The sequence below is a fragment of the Chaetura pelagica genome, unplaced genomic scaffold (genome assembly GCF_000747805.2).
Source record: "Chaetura pelagica isolate M959 unplaced genomic scaffold, ChaPel_1.0 scaffold105, whole genome shotgun sequence".
Classification (NCBI taxonomy): domain Eukaryota; kingdom Metazoa; phylum Chordata; class Aves; order Apodiformes; family Apodidae; genus Chaetura; species Chaetura pelagica.
In genome coordinates this window covers 4518169-4536033 of record NW_009953393.1, presented here as the reverse complement: position 1 = coordinate 4536033, position 17865 = coordinate 4518169, and the positions used below count along the sequence as shown (strand labels likewise).

At 37.4% G+C, this 17865-nt stretch overlaps 1 protein-coding gene across 1 annotated transcript in view; it reads left to right on the top strand.

Moving 5' to 3' along the window:
* FRY (furry homolog (Drosophila)) overlaps positions 1 to 17865 on the top strand; it is a 160203-nt gene that overhangs the window by 128615 nt on the left and 13723 nt on the right. The window contains exons 51-55 of the mRNA XM_009998351.1: positions 1751 to 1921; positions 7150 to 7350; positions 7888 to 8049; positions 11407 to 11570; positions 12501 to 12690. Of these exons, the coding sequence (XP_009996653.1) occupies positions 1751 to 1921; positions 7150 to 7350; positions 7888 to 8049; positions 11407 to 11570; positions 12501 to 12690 (888 nt within the window). The remainder of the gene's footprint in view (positions 1 to 1750; positions 1922 to 7149; positions 7351 to 7887; positions 8050 to 11406; positions 11571 to 12500; positions 12691 to 17865) is intronic.

The following is a 17865-nucleotide window of genomic DNA, read 5'->3' as shown; positions in this document are numbered from 1 at the left end:
CAGAATTACTGACCTGATTTGCATAGTTACATGTCAAGTTTACTATTATTGTCATTTGCACTGGCCTATGCTGCGTTTCATAGAATCATGGAACAGTTTGGTTTGGAAGGGATCTGAAAGATCATCTAGTTCCAACCCTCCTGCCATGGGCAGGGACTCCTCCTACTAGACCAAGTTGCTGAAAGCCCCATCCGGCCTGGCCTTGGACACTTCCAGGGTTCAGTAGATGACAAGTTCTCCATGGGACAATGATGTGCCTTTGTGGCCAAGAAGGTCAATGGTATCCTGTGGTACATTAAGAGGAGTGTCTCCAGCAGATCAAGGGAGGTTCTCTTCCCCCTCTACTCGGCCCTGGTGAGACCTCACTTGGAGTACTGTGTCCAGTTCAGGGTTCCCCAGTCCAAGAGGGACAGGGATCTACTTGAGGAAGTCCAGCAGAGGCTACGAGGATGATTAAGGGACTAGAACACCTGCCTTATGAGGAAAGGCTGAGAGACCTGGGGCTTTTCCGTCTAGAGAGAAGACTGAGAGGGGATCTAGTTAATGTCTATAAATACATGAGGGCTGGGCATCAAGAAGGTAGGGACAAGCTCTTTTCACTTGTGCCCTCTGACAGGACAAGGGGCAATGGACTCAAACTCGAGCATAGGAAATTACACCTCAACATGAGGAAGAACTTCTTTACTGTGAGGGTTACAGAGCACTGGAACAGGCTGCCCAGAGAGGTTGTGGAGTCTCCTTCTCTGGAGACTTTCAAGACCTGTCTGGATGCCTTTCTGAGTGATCTGCCCTAGTTTTTTTGGTCCTGCTCTGGGAGAGGGGTTGGACTCGGTGATCTTCAGAGGTCCCTTCTAACCTCTAATATTCTGTGATTCTCAGCACCCAGACCAGTGAGTCAGTGTCTCTCACCTAGAGATGATTTACTTGCAAAGCTACATTCGGTTTTGCTGAGAGGTCTGTGATGCTGTAGGTTTTACTTGTGCCAGATCAGTGGGTAGAGGGTAATGACCTCTGGTATTACCAACCCTAGAACGTTAATAAACTAAAAAATTAAATTACAGAAATAAAACTGAGAGGGGGGTCTGATTTTTCCATATAGTAGTTCTAATGTTACTCTTTAAAAATTAATGTCTGGTGCCAGGAAGTGGGCAGTAGATCATCCAGAGTAGCTCTTCAAATAATTATTAAATATTTTCTACAGAGAATGGAAAATTTCTGAATATTTTTTGTATGTTCTTTGTCACATATTATAGGTGACAGGTCCTTCAGTTCTGCAAAACAGCGACGTGCGTTTTTGCAACTAAATTGCAACTAAATTGATTTTTCATATGAAAGGGAAAATTGCAGCTTTTTGTGTTTTCTAATTTTTATATATTTTTGAACATCATTTTTAACTAGAGATTTTTTAATTAACTTGCTACCTCATCCCCTTGACAGGTTTTTCTTTGCTAAGTTTTCTGAATTTTATTCCTGTAAATGCATACAAACACTCAGGCAACATCAATCTGCAGCCATTAGGAGGTAGCTGTAATGTTCTTGGACGTGTTCCTGCAGCACAAAGTTGTTTCTTTGTACAAGTTTAATCTGAAGGCACCTGTCCAACATAAATAATAAAGAGCGTTCTAAAAATACTCAGTGAAGGAATTAGGTGTGTACTGGAAATACAGTCTTCCGAATAACCAATTAGAGCTTTTAGGAAGAAACAACCAGAGGGAACACTTTGTTACAAGAGAAATCCTTTGAATTTTAGGTGATTTTTTCTTCCTGTGGTGATTTGGATCTGATTGAGCACCAGACGAGCTTGGTGTCTTCAGAAGACGGAACAAGAGAGCAAGAGAACATGGATGATTCAAACAGTGAACAACAATTCAGAGTCTTTAGGGACTTCGATTTCTTAGATGTTGAGCTGGAAGATGGGGAGGTAAAGTATATTTTCTCTGAAACAGCTTTTTTATTAAAACAGTTTGATATTCTTTCTATGAAACACTCTTCTTGTAACATAAAACTTCACTGTGCAACTATAAACTAAATTCTGAGTTGAGATTATTTATAATGTTCACTTAGTGTTTATTTCAGTAGCCTAGCAGTAAGAGACTACCACACCCTTCCTTTCTGAATCTGCTTTAGGAAACACTGCAAAACTGTTACTGAAAGATAAAGCCTCTGTGCTAGTACCTTTTCAGGGAACTGACTTTTAAGTTAGTTCCTTTAAAATGCAATTTTAAAAGGTCTAGATTGCTAACAAAAATATATTTGCTGATTGAAAACCCATAAAATGAAATTGATCCAAATCTGCTGGTTCTTGAGTAACTCTCCAAAACATTAATTCAGGCCTTCAGGCTGTTGTTACTCCTGCCACTGCTGATTAAATTACTAAGGATTAGAGAAATGTACCTTCCACCCGGCTTAGGTATCCATGATTTCACCATTTCATGCAGGAGCTAAACAGAACCCTGGGGGCCCAGATCAAGTTTTGGCAGGTGAAGCCTGTCAGCTCACTTTAAGCTGGAACTACTGATGGGGAAATGTTTAGGAACTGCTGAATTTTGTGGGGCTAGACCCTTTAACCTTGCTTGTATCAGACCTGCTGTATTTTTTTTCTATTTTTGTGGGAAAGGCCAAGAATTAAAATCCCTTGCCAAATAAGTCTAGCAAGTTTGTTGGTATTTAAAAGTTCAGAAACAGTTTGCTCTTCTGAAGTACTTAAAGTGCAGATGTTCAGCAAACCTAACAGTTTATTAAATTGTGTTGCCATAATCTGGACTCAATTTTAACATGAATCCTCTCAGGCATCACTCTTAGCTCTGAGAAGAACTTGTATATAAGAAGAAATAACCAGCTTTCTCCCTCATTCAATTACAGTAGTAAAATCACTTTAAGGTAAACAGAGCCCTCAGGTGTGAACTCAAGTACAGTTGAATTTCAATTTTTTTCAAATTAAGAGAAAGGACGAAGGAACGGAAAGAGATGTTGAGTCCTTATTTTCCAAGTGAGGATTCTCTATTTCAAAATATAGTAATTTTGGCTCACAGCTGCCTGTGACTGCGAAAAAAAAAAAAAAAAAAAAAAAAAAAAAAAAACAACAGCAAAAAAAAAGCACTTGGCATCAGTGGTTGAAAATACATTAGCTAAATATTATGAAGGAGCTTTAACCACATTTTAATGTTTTGTTCAGTGACATTCAGTAATTTCTTTCTCTTCATCAGTTAAAACCATATATAGATTATATACAATTGTGCAAATCCTATCAAAATTAGTTTACATTCATGGACTGTAACCCTGCAAAGATTTGTTTTATATGCGTGGCTAACTTCAAGACTGAGGCCTAAATTTGTCAATGTAATAATTGTCCTAAGTTGGTCATAAAACAGATACTAAGCTCCTCTAGTTTTATATGAAGTAAAATGAAAACCATAGTCTTTTACTTAACACAGTTCTTAAATTGGCATGGATCTGAGACCTTGCATTCCAAGGTTTAGTCCAGACAGTTTTAAATAAATAGATACTTCAGCCAAGCTCAAACCTGGTGTAAGAGGCTTAATCTCTAATGAGTTAGTTGAAACTATAGTTAACATCAGGTCTAAATTTTACATATTCATAGACATAAATAATACAGTGTTAGAGAACTTAAGCTAGCAAGAACACAAATAGGCTTTCCAAAAAACCCATATGATTTAAACAGGCCAGTGATGCTTGTATCAGACCCAGACCGCAAGATGTAATTGTTTCAAGCTTCATAAAAAGGTGAAAGCAAGTAATGGTTATTTTCAAAAGACAGGCTGAAGAGTTGAAGTTTCTGTGATAATATTAGTTACAATTGTAGGCAAATGTTTGTCTATGATGCCTTTAATACAGTAATTTAAAATAGATTCTTTCTATTTGTTTTTCTATCTATCTGCTACCCAGGAACTTCAGGTAAGAATGCTACTTGAACTCAGATATGCCAGTATATGTTATGCCTTCTTGCAAACTTGTATTATAGAATAACATCATAGTTTTCTTGTTGCCCTCCCCCTCTCCAGTGTGTGTGTGGGTAGGTGGGTATGTGTGTGCCTGCACTTCTGACAGGTGCTTCATTTTTTGTCTTGTATTAGAAATTTTTGAGGTATATAAAAAACTTCTGCTTCATCATATATTTGTTTTTGACATGTTCAACAGTCTTTACAAGTTTAAAAATACCTTAATTTTAGTATTACCATTTTTCAAATTAAGCCATTTTCTCCTTTTAGTATCTTTCCGCATAATAGGTAGAAGTGAAACAACTTCATTATTTAAAATATAGCAAAGTTTGACACATTTGTTTCCATGGGAAAATTATGTATAATTTCCAGCTTTTCAGTCAAGGTGTATTGGCTCCTGTTTGCATCTTGCTAAAGTTGGTGCCCTAGACCACTTCAGAAAGTTTTCATCATTGCCTACCAGCCTGAATTGAATTTAATAAACTAGTTAATTCATACAGTTTACTTTAGTTCAGCTATAGACTCCTACCAGCTTTGCTAGGCTCATTTACCTTGTGAAGAAAACTGAAAAGGCAAATCAGTGGTTGCCAGTTTGGGACCTAAACTTGCAGTTAGATTATCAATATATAGAGAGAAGTGAAGTGACAAAGAATTGCAATGATTTCTACAAATGATGCAAAAATCAGCAAGAACAATTTTGCACATTTGTCTCTGCTAGTTGGTATATCAGTTATTATGCAAAACAACCCCCCGAAAGTCTTTGTCTCAAAATGCCTGCTCTCTAAAAGATATAAATATATGGAAATACGTTTCTGTGACTGTGAAATAGTGCCTTACTCTGCAGTTCCACAGCACTTCTGACAATGCCCTACGATATTGGTGTGAGACCAGTAACTTTGCGTACTTTGTCAATAGCTTAAGGTGAAGACTTGTGTGAAGGAGGTTGTGTACAATGCTACTTGCTTTGTGGAGGAGCTACACTGCTCTCCCCCACATGGGGTTGCTTCCCTTTTTACTGCCCTTCCTGTGTCTCCCTTTCCCTGGGTTGTCAATGTTTAGAAACTGCAAGAGCATGTCCATTCCTTTACCAGAAGGTGGTGGTTGTGGCAAATCCTGTGTGGTACCTGCTCACAGCTGGCCAGACACAGTTATGATATGAGACTGTTTCCTTTTGAACTGAAGTTTGTTTCTGATGGCTTTTCAGATAGGAGATAATTTTGCTCCCACTGTAGATAAAGATGAACGCCTCTTAAATACATCTTCTCTCCTTCTTGTTAACTGGGAAACTTGTTAACTCCTACATAGACAGGTGTTGACCTCTTGTTTAAGCTCGGTATGACTCTGGGTGCCCCTGTAACAAGCTTATGCTAACCCAAATACTATGGGTACTGTGTTGCATCTCTCTTACCCTTTCTCCCACACTTGTAATTCACTCCGTCTTCTAATTGCATGCCCTAGAAGAGTCCCTTTTCATTATCTTCTTTTTGCTGGCTTCCTTCTTTAAGGCATTGCAGAAAAAAAATGCAACAAGAAATACTCCCATAGACAAGGACTGCAAAGTTTACTGATAGCTGAGGATCAGGGTGTGATGACAGGCATCCTTGCTTGCTTGCTTATTTATGTCATTTGTTAGTTTGTTAACTGATGTGTTTGTGGAGGATGTTTCATTGCTGCATGTCTCCTCCAACCTTTGTGGGGGAGGATGAGCAGCCAAAGAATTTATTAAAATTAATAGCTGGGAACCAAACAATCATTTTTATGATTTAGAGAGATGTAATTTCTCAAATCTTAAATGTGTTCTGTTCTTTTCCCACACAAAACTTCCAAATGATCCCAGACCCAGGTTGAAAACACAGGGTTATTCCAATAATGTGTCAGGCTTCACAATAGTTTCATGTTCATTTGCTCTTGAATATAGTGTGTCCCTTAGTTCTACATGTACTTGTTTATGATATTTTTTAGGCAGAACTATATTTTTGTCCGATTCATATTTAAAAGATCACTGACAACTTGAATTTTGACCAGCTGGTTTGCTTAAGAGTGTTGCATCTTAGAGGGTCTTATTTTAAACAATTAGCCCTGAACCTTAAAAAGAAACATTTTTCTCTATACATTTCATTCCCCTGTTGATATAAGGTTGAGGGCTTTCACCTAGATAAACTACCCAAAACTGCAAGTGGATACTTAATGCTGTGTAAGGCCCCTTTGGGCTCTGTGGGTCTGTGACAGGACCTGCTGTGGAACCTGTCTAGACTTGGAGAAGGAAGCAAGAGAATTAGCACAGTTAGGAGAAAGGGTCTTCTGAAAAATTATAGTCCAGTGAAAAATACATAAAAGTAAAAAAATGAAAAGATGGTGGGAAATTGTCATTTTTATACATGAAAGAAATTAAGTGATCTTTTTATCAGTTCACCAGCCTAACAAATAGTTATGCCATTTGCTTAATGCACTCAGCTTTATGTAACTCTGTGTGGGATCAGAACTGAAAGTCAATATAAAATGTTTGGTCTGTTTAACTGTGTCCTGTTTAAAAAGTGAAACCTCAGTCAGTACTAATCAGGTTATCCTCAGAGCATAGTTTAAAATAATTAAATAAAATCGAGTTACAGAAATAAGCTATATGGGCCTATGATAAAAGTTTTAAAAGGTGTGCTGCTTTAGCCGTTACATTTTGTGTGCTAAATGAAGGGTTCATTCAAATCTACCTTAACTCATCATTGTGGTTATGTATATAATGAAAATAATCTAAAATCTTTAACATAGATTTCACAATTGAATCATTGCTGTGAGCTGTGCTCCTGATGTTTTTAAACACCATGTAAAGAAACTTTAAAATTGCTTCCAGACTTTTCTTTTGCCTGTCACTGCTCTACTGGTATTGATGTGTGTGCGTACGTGGCCTTATAAAAACAAATTCTTAAATCAACAAATGCATGAAAAACATCTAATACTGAACAGAATGACTCTTCATTTAACTGTCATTTCCATGCTTCTGCTCTTATCTCCAGGTGAAGTGCTGGAAAGTTACAAATGCTCCTGTTACATTATTGCTTAACAAAATCATGTTTATATCAAGTTTGTGTCATATTTTTACATAAAAATATTCCTTGAGCTAACTTTGGTCTAATTAGTAGTGGTTTGTATATGATGAGTTTCAAATCAAGGAAGCTGACCCTGTATCTGATCTCAGGGGGAGAGCATGGACAACTTCAACTGGGGGGTGCGCAGACGGTCCCTGGACAGCCTGGACAAGTGTGACATGCAGCTGCTGGAGGAGAGCCAGCTCCTGGGGAGCACGCCCAGCCTAAACAAAATGAACCATGAGGACTCTGATGAGTCATCTGAGGAGGAGGACCTGACCACCAGCCAAATCTTGGAGAACTCAGACCTGGTAAGTTGTAAACTTGACATTTAAGAAAAGACAGGGTTGTGTTTTTAAATAAGATGGGCTTTTAGTTTCCTCTCACCCAGGTGCAATCTCATCCGCTGAAACTGGGGGCACTCAGTACAGTATTTAGTTGCTGCTTGATTTTTCCTTCTTTGCAAATGTAAAGAGGAATTATAATGCAAAGTTCAAACCAGAGGAAACACTAGATGTGATTATTTGCCTTTTTCCCCACAAATTGCTATATGACAATTTTGCACAATTGGCCAGCAGTAAATCTTTCTGATGTATCTAATACTTAAAGTAATACAAAAATACTCCAGTTTGGCAACCTGTGTTATGCTTTTGTTGTTCACCGCTGGGATGTTTGTATAAAATGTTGATGATAGAAACATTGAAAGGTTTTTAATATGTCTGCATGCACAAAGAGAGCCACTGTCACTGTCCTTCAAGACAATGTTTCCTTTGCATGTTCATAAAAGCAGTATGTGGTAAGGTAGCTGTATACTCAGTTCTTCTGTGCTTTTGTTGTCTTTTAAACAGATTATAACTCTTTCCCCATCAGAGGATGCAAATCATATTGACTCACTTTCTACATCAGGTGACACAACCTCAGCAGACCCTCATCATTTTGATATAGGAACGTCTAGCTTTGATGTGTCTTTGCCTGATATGAATAATCTCCAAGTATCTGAAGGATCCAAGGTGAATACATTTTTACTTTAAACTGCAGTGTATTTTACATAGCACTTTTACAGGTTTATTTCAATTACACTTTCATGAAGGGTTTGACTTTGAAAGCAAGTACATTCTGACTTCCTGCATGTAGTGGCCTAGTACAATACATTCATATACTCCTGCACATTCATACCCTTTCCTTTCTTCTTATGAATTTTTTCAGTAAAATATTCTATTTATTGTTTCTTAAGTGTATTGCACTACATATGTACCAAGATACTACAGTCTCATTGGAAGACCAGTTAATGAACTGGCTACAAGTTACAACCCTAAGGGAATATTCTTTTGTTCTTCATGCTGATTTAAAAGTATGATATGCCAACTCTTGTGGTGGGTGTATGCACATATTCTCTGAGATTTTTGTGTGTGTGGGAACCTACTGTACAGTTGTGTGCACTGGATTCAGTTCTTGCCTTCTGGCAAGCACTTAGAAATTTTTAATTCATGACCACAGTATTAAGCTATCTCGAGGGGGAGGGGAGGCAGATTTGCAAGGATACAACCACCATGTTCAGCACGGTTTATTTCAGACATTTGTATCCGAAGATTAGCATAGAGCAGGGTTGGTAAGTGGCAATCAATGTAGGGGCAGTTTCTTTAATTTTCTGTTTGATAAGACTTGTTTGTGAGAGATCAAGTGAACCTACTCTGTCAGTGACTCCCTAGAAATATAATCAGGGGAAGGGGTGGGAAGTGTGTGTGGGTTAGTGGCTTTAGGACGCTGTTGCCTTACCGGTAAAGCTTTCTCTGCCTTGGCTAGACTGGGTGACCTGCAGAAGAGCAGTGTGAAAGAATGGGGCAGGGGAAGAATATAGTTGTCTTGTGTTATCATCAGTTTTCATTCCAGTTCTTGCTTTCGGTGCCCTCTCAATGCAGCCACACAAAAAATTGATGCAGTACTGCTAGCACTGCATGGAAAAGAAAACTTCTAGTGAAGAGATCACAGAAAAGTAGGTTGGAATTGTGCTGAATATTGAACAAATTGTTTCTGTCAGAAAGCTCCTGAGGAGGAAGAAAGGACAGGAGGAGGGAAACGTGGGTTAGGATAGGAAAGGAGGGGAACCTCTCAAAGTAATGGCTGTGGAAAAAACTCGTTATCTTTTGTCAAAACAGTGGTTGTTAGAGAAGTTACTGTGTAACAACATAAGCAGCAGAAGTTGGCAGAATTTCAGATCAGGAAGCTGCAGCAGGAACAGATAATGTTTGCAGGTGGTGACTGTGGCTAATCTCACGCATCCAGCTGCAGTAGCTACTGGTATTTACATTAAGACTTGCAAATCCCAGTTCCTGATTTTCAGAGATGACTGCAGTTTATGAATCTGTACTGTGAATTTTTTTCTAATATCCCAATAGCCATGTACTAGTGTTCATCATAAAATGAAGAGCTTTGGAAAAATAAGTGAAGAATGCAAAATCACAGCAGTTTCTTGTGGCATATTCAGCTAGTCCTGAGACAGGTTTGATATTGTTGAAATACATAACCCAAGTTGTCAGGGATTTACCAGTGTTACAAAGATGTTGAATTGACAGACTTTATGCAGAATGTCTCCTTAGTGTTTTTTTCCTCAAAAAATACTTTCTTCTGCTATGCTTACTTCTATATTTTCACTCAAAACAAATTGGAGTTGGTATAAACAATAGTAAAATGCTTGGGTTTATATTTATTTTAAGGAAGAAATAATCCAATTTTTTAGTAACAAAACATGAAACTTGCACCTAAATAGTTTTTACCTAATCTGACAACAAAAAATCCAAGCTCTTTCCTGTTTTTCTTTTCCTCTGAGTTTCTATTCTCAGAGAGCTGATGGTATGTCAGCAATGCAGAGGAAAAATTTTGTTACTTCTTTAGTGCTGTACAAAAATGCTTAGTTGTTGCATCATAAGCAAAACCAAAAATGTCACCTCAACTTTTAAACAGATGCAGTGAGTGAGAACAACAGACTGAGGCCTCTGCTCAAATGTTTCCATGCCAAAATCCAGACATTATTGTTAACAGTATGAAACTAGTTAAACTTAGTTTCTATTTAAGATAATATTCACAGTAATTAAGATAGCATTTGTAAGGGATCAGAAGGCAGTGATGAATAATGCTGTGAGGATACAAAGATACAGATGGTGCTATTTTATATATTTTTCAAGTTTTCTAAACTCAGTGATTTCTAGAAGTGCACTCTAATCCTGCAGTTTTATGTTTGAAAGTGGCTAATATTAACTGCTTCTCGAAGAAGCATGAAGCATGTACGCTTCTTGCCAACTGCTCTGGCTGCTGTTCTGGTAGTTCAGCCACATAGGTTTCATTTATCTTTTCAAGATGGTTTGTGCTCTGATTAATTTCATCCACCCTGGACTCAGGAATATTCCTGTACCTTTAACTTAGAAAACAAAACAAATTTAAAAAAACCCCACAAATATTAACCAGTTTAATTTCTGTCCCTGTCCTTTCCGATACAAGTCTTCCTTAATTTTTAGAAGTGCAAATCACCAGAATTTATCTTTAGGACCCAAACAGGTCATGTAAGCTGCAGAGATCCACTTTTCTAATTCCACTTGCCACAGATTTCCCTCCCTTCCAGCTCCCAACACACATATATATATATCTATGTGTGTGTGTGTGCGTGTGCTTATATGCATATGTTCACAAACATGCTCTGTGATATACCCCAAACAGAAAAGAGTAAGACTTTGAGCTATACATTGTGTTCATCTGTACAGGAACTGCTTTGCAGGATGCTCTGGATGATGCCAAAAGACTAAATCTGAAGCAAAATTTGTTCAGACTAGAAATGTAAGAGAAATCTGAAAGTTTCAAAAATAAATCAAGAACTTTAGGTGCTATCAGATGAAAGAGGAAGGAAATTACAGAAACATAATTCTTTTAACAGCCTGTGAAACACTTTGAATTCCTTTTGAATGGAAGTTATTATGTAAATGACATGCTAAAAATAATTCTCAATTTTAAACATGCATATAGTCCTCCAGACTGTGATTGTTTTCTATATATTTTGTGACACTTTCATACACTCCTGGACTCTATAAAGTGATAACTGACAAGTACAGCCTGACTGCAGGAAGAACATTATTGGTTTTCCAGAAAAAATACTTCCCTGCTGTGTTGCCAACTGCATTGAAATCTTAAAATCTTTGCTAGACAAATTCAGTTGAAGAAATGCCTTAAAAATAATATTGATCCACAACACCAAGTTAAGCAGATACAGTATTTTTTTAACAGGTGTACCTTCTTGTTTATAATCAGTGACTTAACAGTTAAATGAAATTAATTTACTAATTTGCTGCATTCTAAGACCATATCTTTCACCTCCCTAGGTTGAGGCTGTACATGAAGAACAGGATACAGCAGTCCATGAAGATGAGCTTTCAGGGTCTACAAATGAACTTCCTGGAGCATTTGAATGCAGTGATAGCCTTAGTCTGGATATGACAGAAACTGAAGAAAAAGTTGACAGGCTGGAACAGTTTGCTCTCACTAGGTACTTGCATATGCTGTTATTCATAAAAGTTGTTTTGCACTGTACAATAAAGAGATAACAATGTGTTAGTTAATGGAGTGGCCAAATTACCTGCATAATTATGACACAACTAAAAATACCGCCATAGTTTTCCTTCTGTGAAAAACAAGATGTGATTTGTACGTACATGTACGCAGGTAGTCATTACATATGCAATACATTTAATTAGAAGGGAAAAAAAAGGATTTAAAAGTATTCACAGTAGTGAATACAGTTAGGCTGCAGCTAGACTGTGTTTATGGAAAGGAATGAGGATATATAATGAAGTCCTCTCTCTGTCTGTCTGCCACATGTTTCACAATCACAGTTCCTGCTCTTGTGAGCCACAGGAAGTATTTCTCCATCCCAAAGGATAATACACAAGATCAAGTAGCTTAATACCCTTTAAAAATGGTAGTCAGTCTGTTTCACTTCTTGAAGTGCCAAAATAATTCCCTGTCCTAAAAACAGTGTGGAGGAGGGATGGATCTTCTCCAATCTGTTACATTGTGGGAAGCCAAATGGGTCAGTGAATATATGTCTGTACACACTGGGATTCTTTTCAGTACTTTTGCTGTGCCTTATGATTATTAAGAGTTTTTCTTCATGAGCTATATCCTCCTGTAAAGTTTCAGATTTTTTCCTCCAAATGGTGGTACAATAGAACAAGTATTATGGGATGGAGGATGATAGATTTTAACAGCCTAAAGATAGAGATTCTGATTTGGAGGATCTAGTCATTGTTGGCAACGTCTTGCCAACTTTCAAAAGTGATTTGAAATTTCATTAATATGTTTAGAAAGCTGCTGTAATTGATCCTGTGATTATGTCTCTCTGTCGTAGCATATTTTATCTGCCACCTTCTTGGTATTTTCCTTTCCTCACAGTTTGTTGGGTTTTTTTCTCCTCCAGTTTTGGAGATGTTGATCGAAACACCTCCCCTCCTCCCTCACCATTTTTTTCTGCCATCCTTGCTGCATTTCAGCCAGCAGCTTGTGATGATGCAGAAGAAGCCTGGCGTAGTCATATCAACCAGCTCATGTGTGACTCGGATGGTTCCTGTGCAGTTTATACATTTCATGTGTTCTCCTCCCTGTTTAAGGTGAGCAAATAAGTTTTAAGATGCGAAATCAAAATGTTTCAATTGTTTGTGACTGTTATGATGGTTCTTGATAGTGGTACCAGTAATTAACTACTCAGTATATAACCACTGCGATTTTGCATGCTGCAGAATTGCCATACTAGATTTTCATGCAGAACTGTCCTGTAGGACTAGTTTTGCCACAAAACCAGTATGTATCTCATACTTGCAGGTTTGGAGATAACATTTTAAAGTGCGGATGCACTTTAAAGAGTATTTTCATCAGCACTTTACAAACAGTCAGAAACAATACCTGCAAGAGACAGGAAGTAGTAGCCTTTTCATCTCAAGCTATTGTTAATTTATTTTTCATCTCAAACTGTTGGAAACTGACCATGCCTGTGTAAATGTCAATTACATATTCTGTACCTAATAATCTGAAAAGAAATATCCAGCTGCCATCCTGTAACATAAATTCCAGAGATTGAATCTGAAGACTCAAGACTCTGAAGTCTGTTTTTCCTAAAACTGTATAGTTGGAAAGATAAACATCTTGCAAGAAGATAATAAAAAAAGGAGTCGAATGCACAAGCTGTTTTAAGGAATTATGTCTGGGTCTACCTGTGATTAGTTTTAAAGCCTTTTAAATTATTTATCCTGCTTTATATGAGACAGCTGCAGGATGTTTACCATGCTGCAGCAGTGCACACAACAGCCAGGTAACTTCAAGCAGAGTTTTAAGTACTTGTGATCTCAAGAGTACACAATTTTGTGTTAGAAATGGGTAACACATTAATAAATATCCAATCTCAAGATCTTTTTGTACCTTTGTTATCCTTAGAAGAAGGAAGCATCATACAAAAAAGAGTTTATTCTCCGCCCTTTTCGTCTGTTCTCCACTGGAGTTAATTGCATGTCTTCTCTAGCTGAATGGCATGTCATCCTTAAAACATTTCACCTCTGTAAATATGGGTACCTTATAGGCATTCTTTTAAACACTGATAAATAGCCATTTGTAATGGAAAAAACAGTTCTGACTTGAGAGTGCTACAGTTCAACTTGAAAATTAGCCCTGTGCTTCTTAATGACGTGAATTTCAGCTTTTCTGCCATCATCAGTGCTAGAGGTTAATAGCCCTGTTCAGCTGTTCTGAGAATTATGTGTCCTGTTTATTGTCTTTGAAGAGGTAAAAAGGAACTGATGTCGCTCTTCTGAAAACGAAATAAATAATGCTGTGTAATACAAGACCTAAGCATTACTTGCAAAGTACCTGTTTAACTCCAAGTCCTGGTATACACACACTACCTTTGCTTTTGTGCTTGCCCTGTATCCAAATAATAGCCTATTCATTTTGTTCAGAAGATACTGGAGTAGAAAGATACAGTACTGCTTTCAACAAATTTTCAATGACAGCAAAACCTGAATAACAGTAATAAAAAAAAAAAATTAAAAATAAAAACCCCAAAGGTGTTAATAGTGTCAACAAACTAGAATTTTCTAGCTGGAGTCACAGCCATATAAATTTTTTATAAATAGTTTATAAAACTGTTTTGTTCTCCACAGTTGAAACATAGGAGTATATTTTCCCATATTTTTTTCCTAAGGTCCCAGTTTGTCTGGGAATTATATTTTGTTTCCAGTATCAAACTTTGCTACTCATCTGCTAACCTAAAATACTTTTGACCCTTACCAACAGGAAGTTTTGGAAACAAGCCCAGTATGTGCTAGGCTTGCAATACAAAATACTGCCAAAATATTTAACTGTGTAACAAAATCCTTGTTTGGAGGAGTGGGTCAACAGATTACTTGGTGAAGTGAAAGAAGTGCATTTTCCAGAGCACCCACATTTTATTTCAGTCTGCATCAAGTTAATGGTATATTGGATGTTTGCCCACAACACAATTAACTTTTTTTTAATTCCTGAAATTATTGAAGTATTTCTCCTGTAAACAAGTTTTATCTCAGAGATCTCTGGATTATCTTTATGGCTGCCTCTCTGTATTCCATCAAATCAAATGTCTTCCAGCACACCAGCCAGTTCGAAGTAAGATTTGAGAGCTAGCAAGTCGTTTCCATAATCTAGGCCTTTTGTTATGAAAAATCCTCTTGCCAGAAGAGGAAACCTGAGGTTAAGAAGATAACATCTTGAGAACATTATTTACATTCAGATAAAGCACAGCGACTATATGCAGTCATATACCAGCATTATTGTTCACAGTACTCCCATTTCATAAAATATGTACTGCACTCAGACCTTGCTTAAAAGATTTCAGCCACTGTAATCTGCACCCACAAGGACAGATAGAACTGATAGTCCATGTAATAGCAAAATATGAAGTGTATTTCATGAAATCCTGTACATAGATACCAAAGCATAGTCTTTCGCTGTTTCACATTTTAGTAGCTTAAATCACTGTTCAAGACTATTACCTTCTTAGCTGTAGATTGATTCTTGCTTTTATGAATATCTGAAAAGGAAAGCAGTAAAGTAAAATATATTATCTTGAATCTAAACAGTAGAGTGGTCAGCTTTTGATGAAGCACTGTAGAAGTTGAAGTTATTTTAATAACAAAAACAAGAGCTGTTAAAATATGTGTGCTTGAGGGAACCTGAAGAGTTCATGGTCCTTATCTTGCCCAGGACAGGATCGACTGTAACTTTAATTGCAGCCACATGTTTTTTTAACTTTTCTCTTGCTGTTCTTAACCTTCAGGCTAAGGTGGAACTTCGCAACCTTCCTAGGCTGAACTATTCCTATTGCTTGAAAACTTGTCCTTCTGTGGTTTATGCCCATGGCTTCTTGCTCTAAACACAGTGGTACTTCTCTTCTTTGCAGTTGCTGCTTACATTTGAATACCATTACCATAACCTCACCTACCCCAGACTTCTCTTTTTTAAACTCAGTCCTTTCAGTCTTCCCCATGAGCCACATTTTATATACTTTTCAGTGTTGTTCTGGGCTCTCTTCAGTTACTCTCTGTTAGTCTCTGCAAGAGCAGCACTGTCTAGAATAAGATTATGTGTTTTATAGAAGGTATTCCTGTTTAAAAGCTTCTCTGCCAACTGCTATGCAGTAAAAGAGAGTTAATTATTTTCCACTTGTAACCCAATCTAGTATGCAGATCATGTTCTACAAAATTTTGCCTTCCTGGTTATTCTCCATCCTGAATGTGCTCTGCAGATTGTTTCAACATAGGTGTACAACCTTGTCCTTCTTTCTTTTCCCTGTACCACTTTCCCAGTTTATCAAGATCATTCTGAATTCTAATCCTGGCTTCCAAGGAGTTTGCCACCCCTGCAGTTTAATCATCCATGCATGTAATAAGTATGTTGCATAATGAATTAATATATAACAAATCAATTCTTTCTCTACCTAATAGAAAATCCTAGCCCTTCATGAAAGTTGAATAGTTTGATATAATTTATTCTGACCAAATCTCTACTGCCTAGTATTCATCTCTTATATGTTCCCACATTTCATGAACATTTGTTTAATTCTTTTCCTCTTTTTTTTTTTTTTTTTGAGATAAGCATTTCTCTCAAGTTTTTTCACAGCACCCTGTGTTCTGTGAGTTCTCCAAGACATGTTATGGCTCCTAGACTTCTTTAGCCAGTGTCATAACTATCATAGTATGAATTCTCTAATCTGCAAAGATGTAAAAATATCCAAGCCCTGACTAACAAGATCTCTTCTCACCTGAGTTTTCACTGATGTCTCATTATTACTCATTGTCACTGATGCCCCTTCCGGGGTCAAATAAGGCAAAGCATTAAACATACCAGTTGTAGTTCCTTGGCCTTCCTTTTAATTATAGTTCATTTCTTGACATTCAATCTTTCTGTTACTAGTTTATTTGGCATCTTCCTCTCTGATTATTGTGACAACATTGCCATGCTATTTTTGGTACCCAAGTTAGTAATTAAACACAGTTTCCCTTCATATTCTTTTTTTTTCATGAATATTTGCCTGAATGAAATATTTGTGATTTAGCCAGACGTATGTTTTGGTATATTTGCTCTCTCAATGGTGCAGAATGTGCTTCTACCCTTTTTCTTTTCCCTAAAGGAGTAGCCACCTCCCATTATCTCCTTTCCTCATAAAGTTATTTTTAATGGTCTCCTTCCTGCAAATTCAGAATGCATTAAAGTTGGTTGTATTTTTCCTGTTATCTGTCTCCTTCACTGCCTCAGATTCATAAACTCAATTACTCTTCTCCAGGAGGGCACTGCAGCACTTAAGCAGGTTACCCTGAGAGCCTGAGGAAGCTCTGACCTTGGAGCTTTCAAGACTCAGCTAGACAAAACCATGGTTGACCTGATCTAGTTTTGGCAATAGTCCCACTTTGAGTTGAAGGTTGGGTCAGATGTTCTCCAAAGGTCCCTTTCCACCAGCATCTCTTGTATTCTGTTCCGTAATCTCTTTGTCTAAATTTCCTTCCACTTTTACACTCTCAACTAGCTCTCTTCTGTTGGTTAGGGTCAAATCTAGATCTCTTTCCTTTGCCAGAAGAGTTGTCAGCAACTGTTTCAGTAAGACTTGAGCTGAATCTTTCTTTCTTTCTTTCCAGAAGACATTGTAGTTGTAAATCTCCAGCTATCACCAAGCCCTATGATTCAGAGGATTCTTCTAGTTGCTCATAACAACAATAATTTACTTGGTTTGGTGGTAGTTACTACGAGCCCCTTTGGCTGTACTACAAGCTCAGTGCAGCAAAGAATCTGAACCATGTGCTGAGTGACATTTATCTTTGTTTTCAAGTTGAAGAAAGATGGTAGAAACATACAGTAAGAAAAGTACCAGTCTCTCCATTTTAACTATGTTCAGATGGCCAGTTTAGACACTTTAGAGAGAGATTCACAAACAAGCAGTTATGAAATGGTTCTGTGGAGAAAGTTTCTCTTTAACCATTTTATAAATTGCTGATTGTGTACATTCTGCCTACAGTGTGAGGGCTTATGTAGCTTAAAAAAAAACAAAAAACAAGAAGAAAACACATGAAATCCAACAGCTTGCATTATTAATAAAGTCTGAATTCAGCTCACCTGATTGTAGGTACTTAACTTGAGTGCTCCAGTGTAGGAGCAGTAACAGGCTATTTTGTCATCCAGTCTGGTATTTGGGAAGCACTTCTCTCCAGTGAGGCATGCTTATGTTAATAAAGTTCTAACATACATTCCTCAGAGAAATACCTATG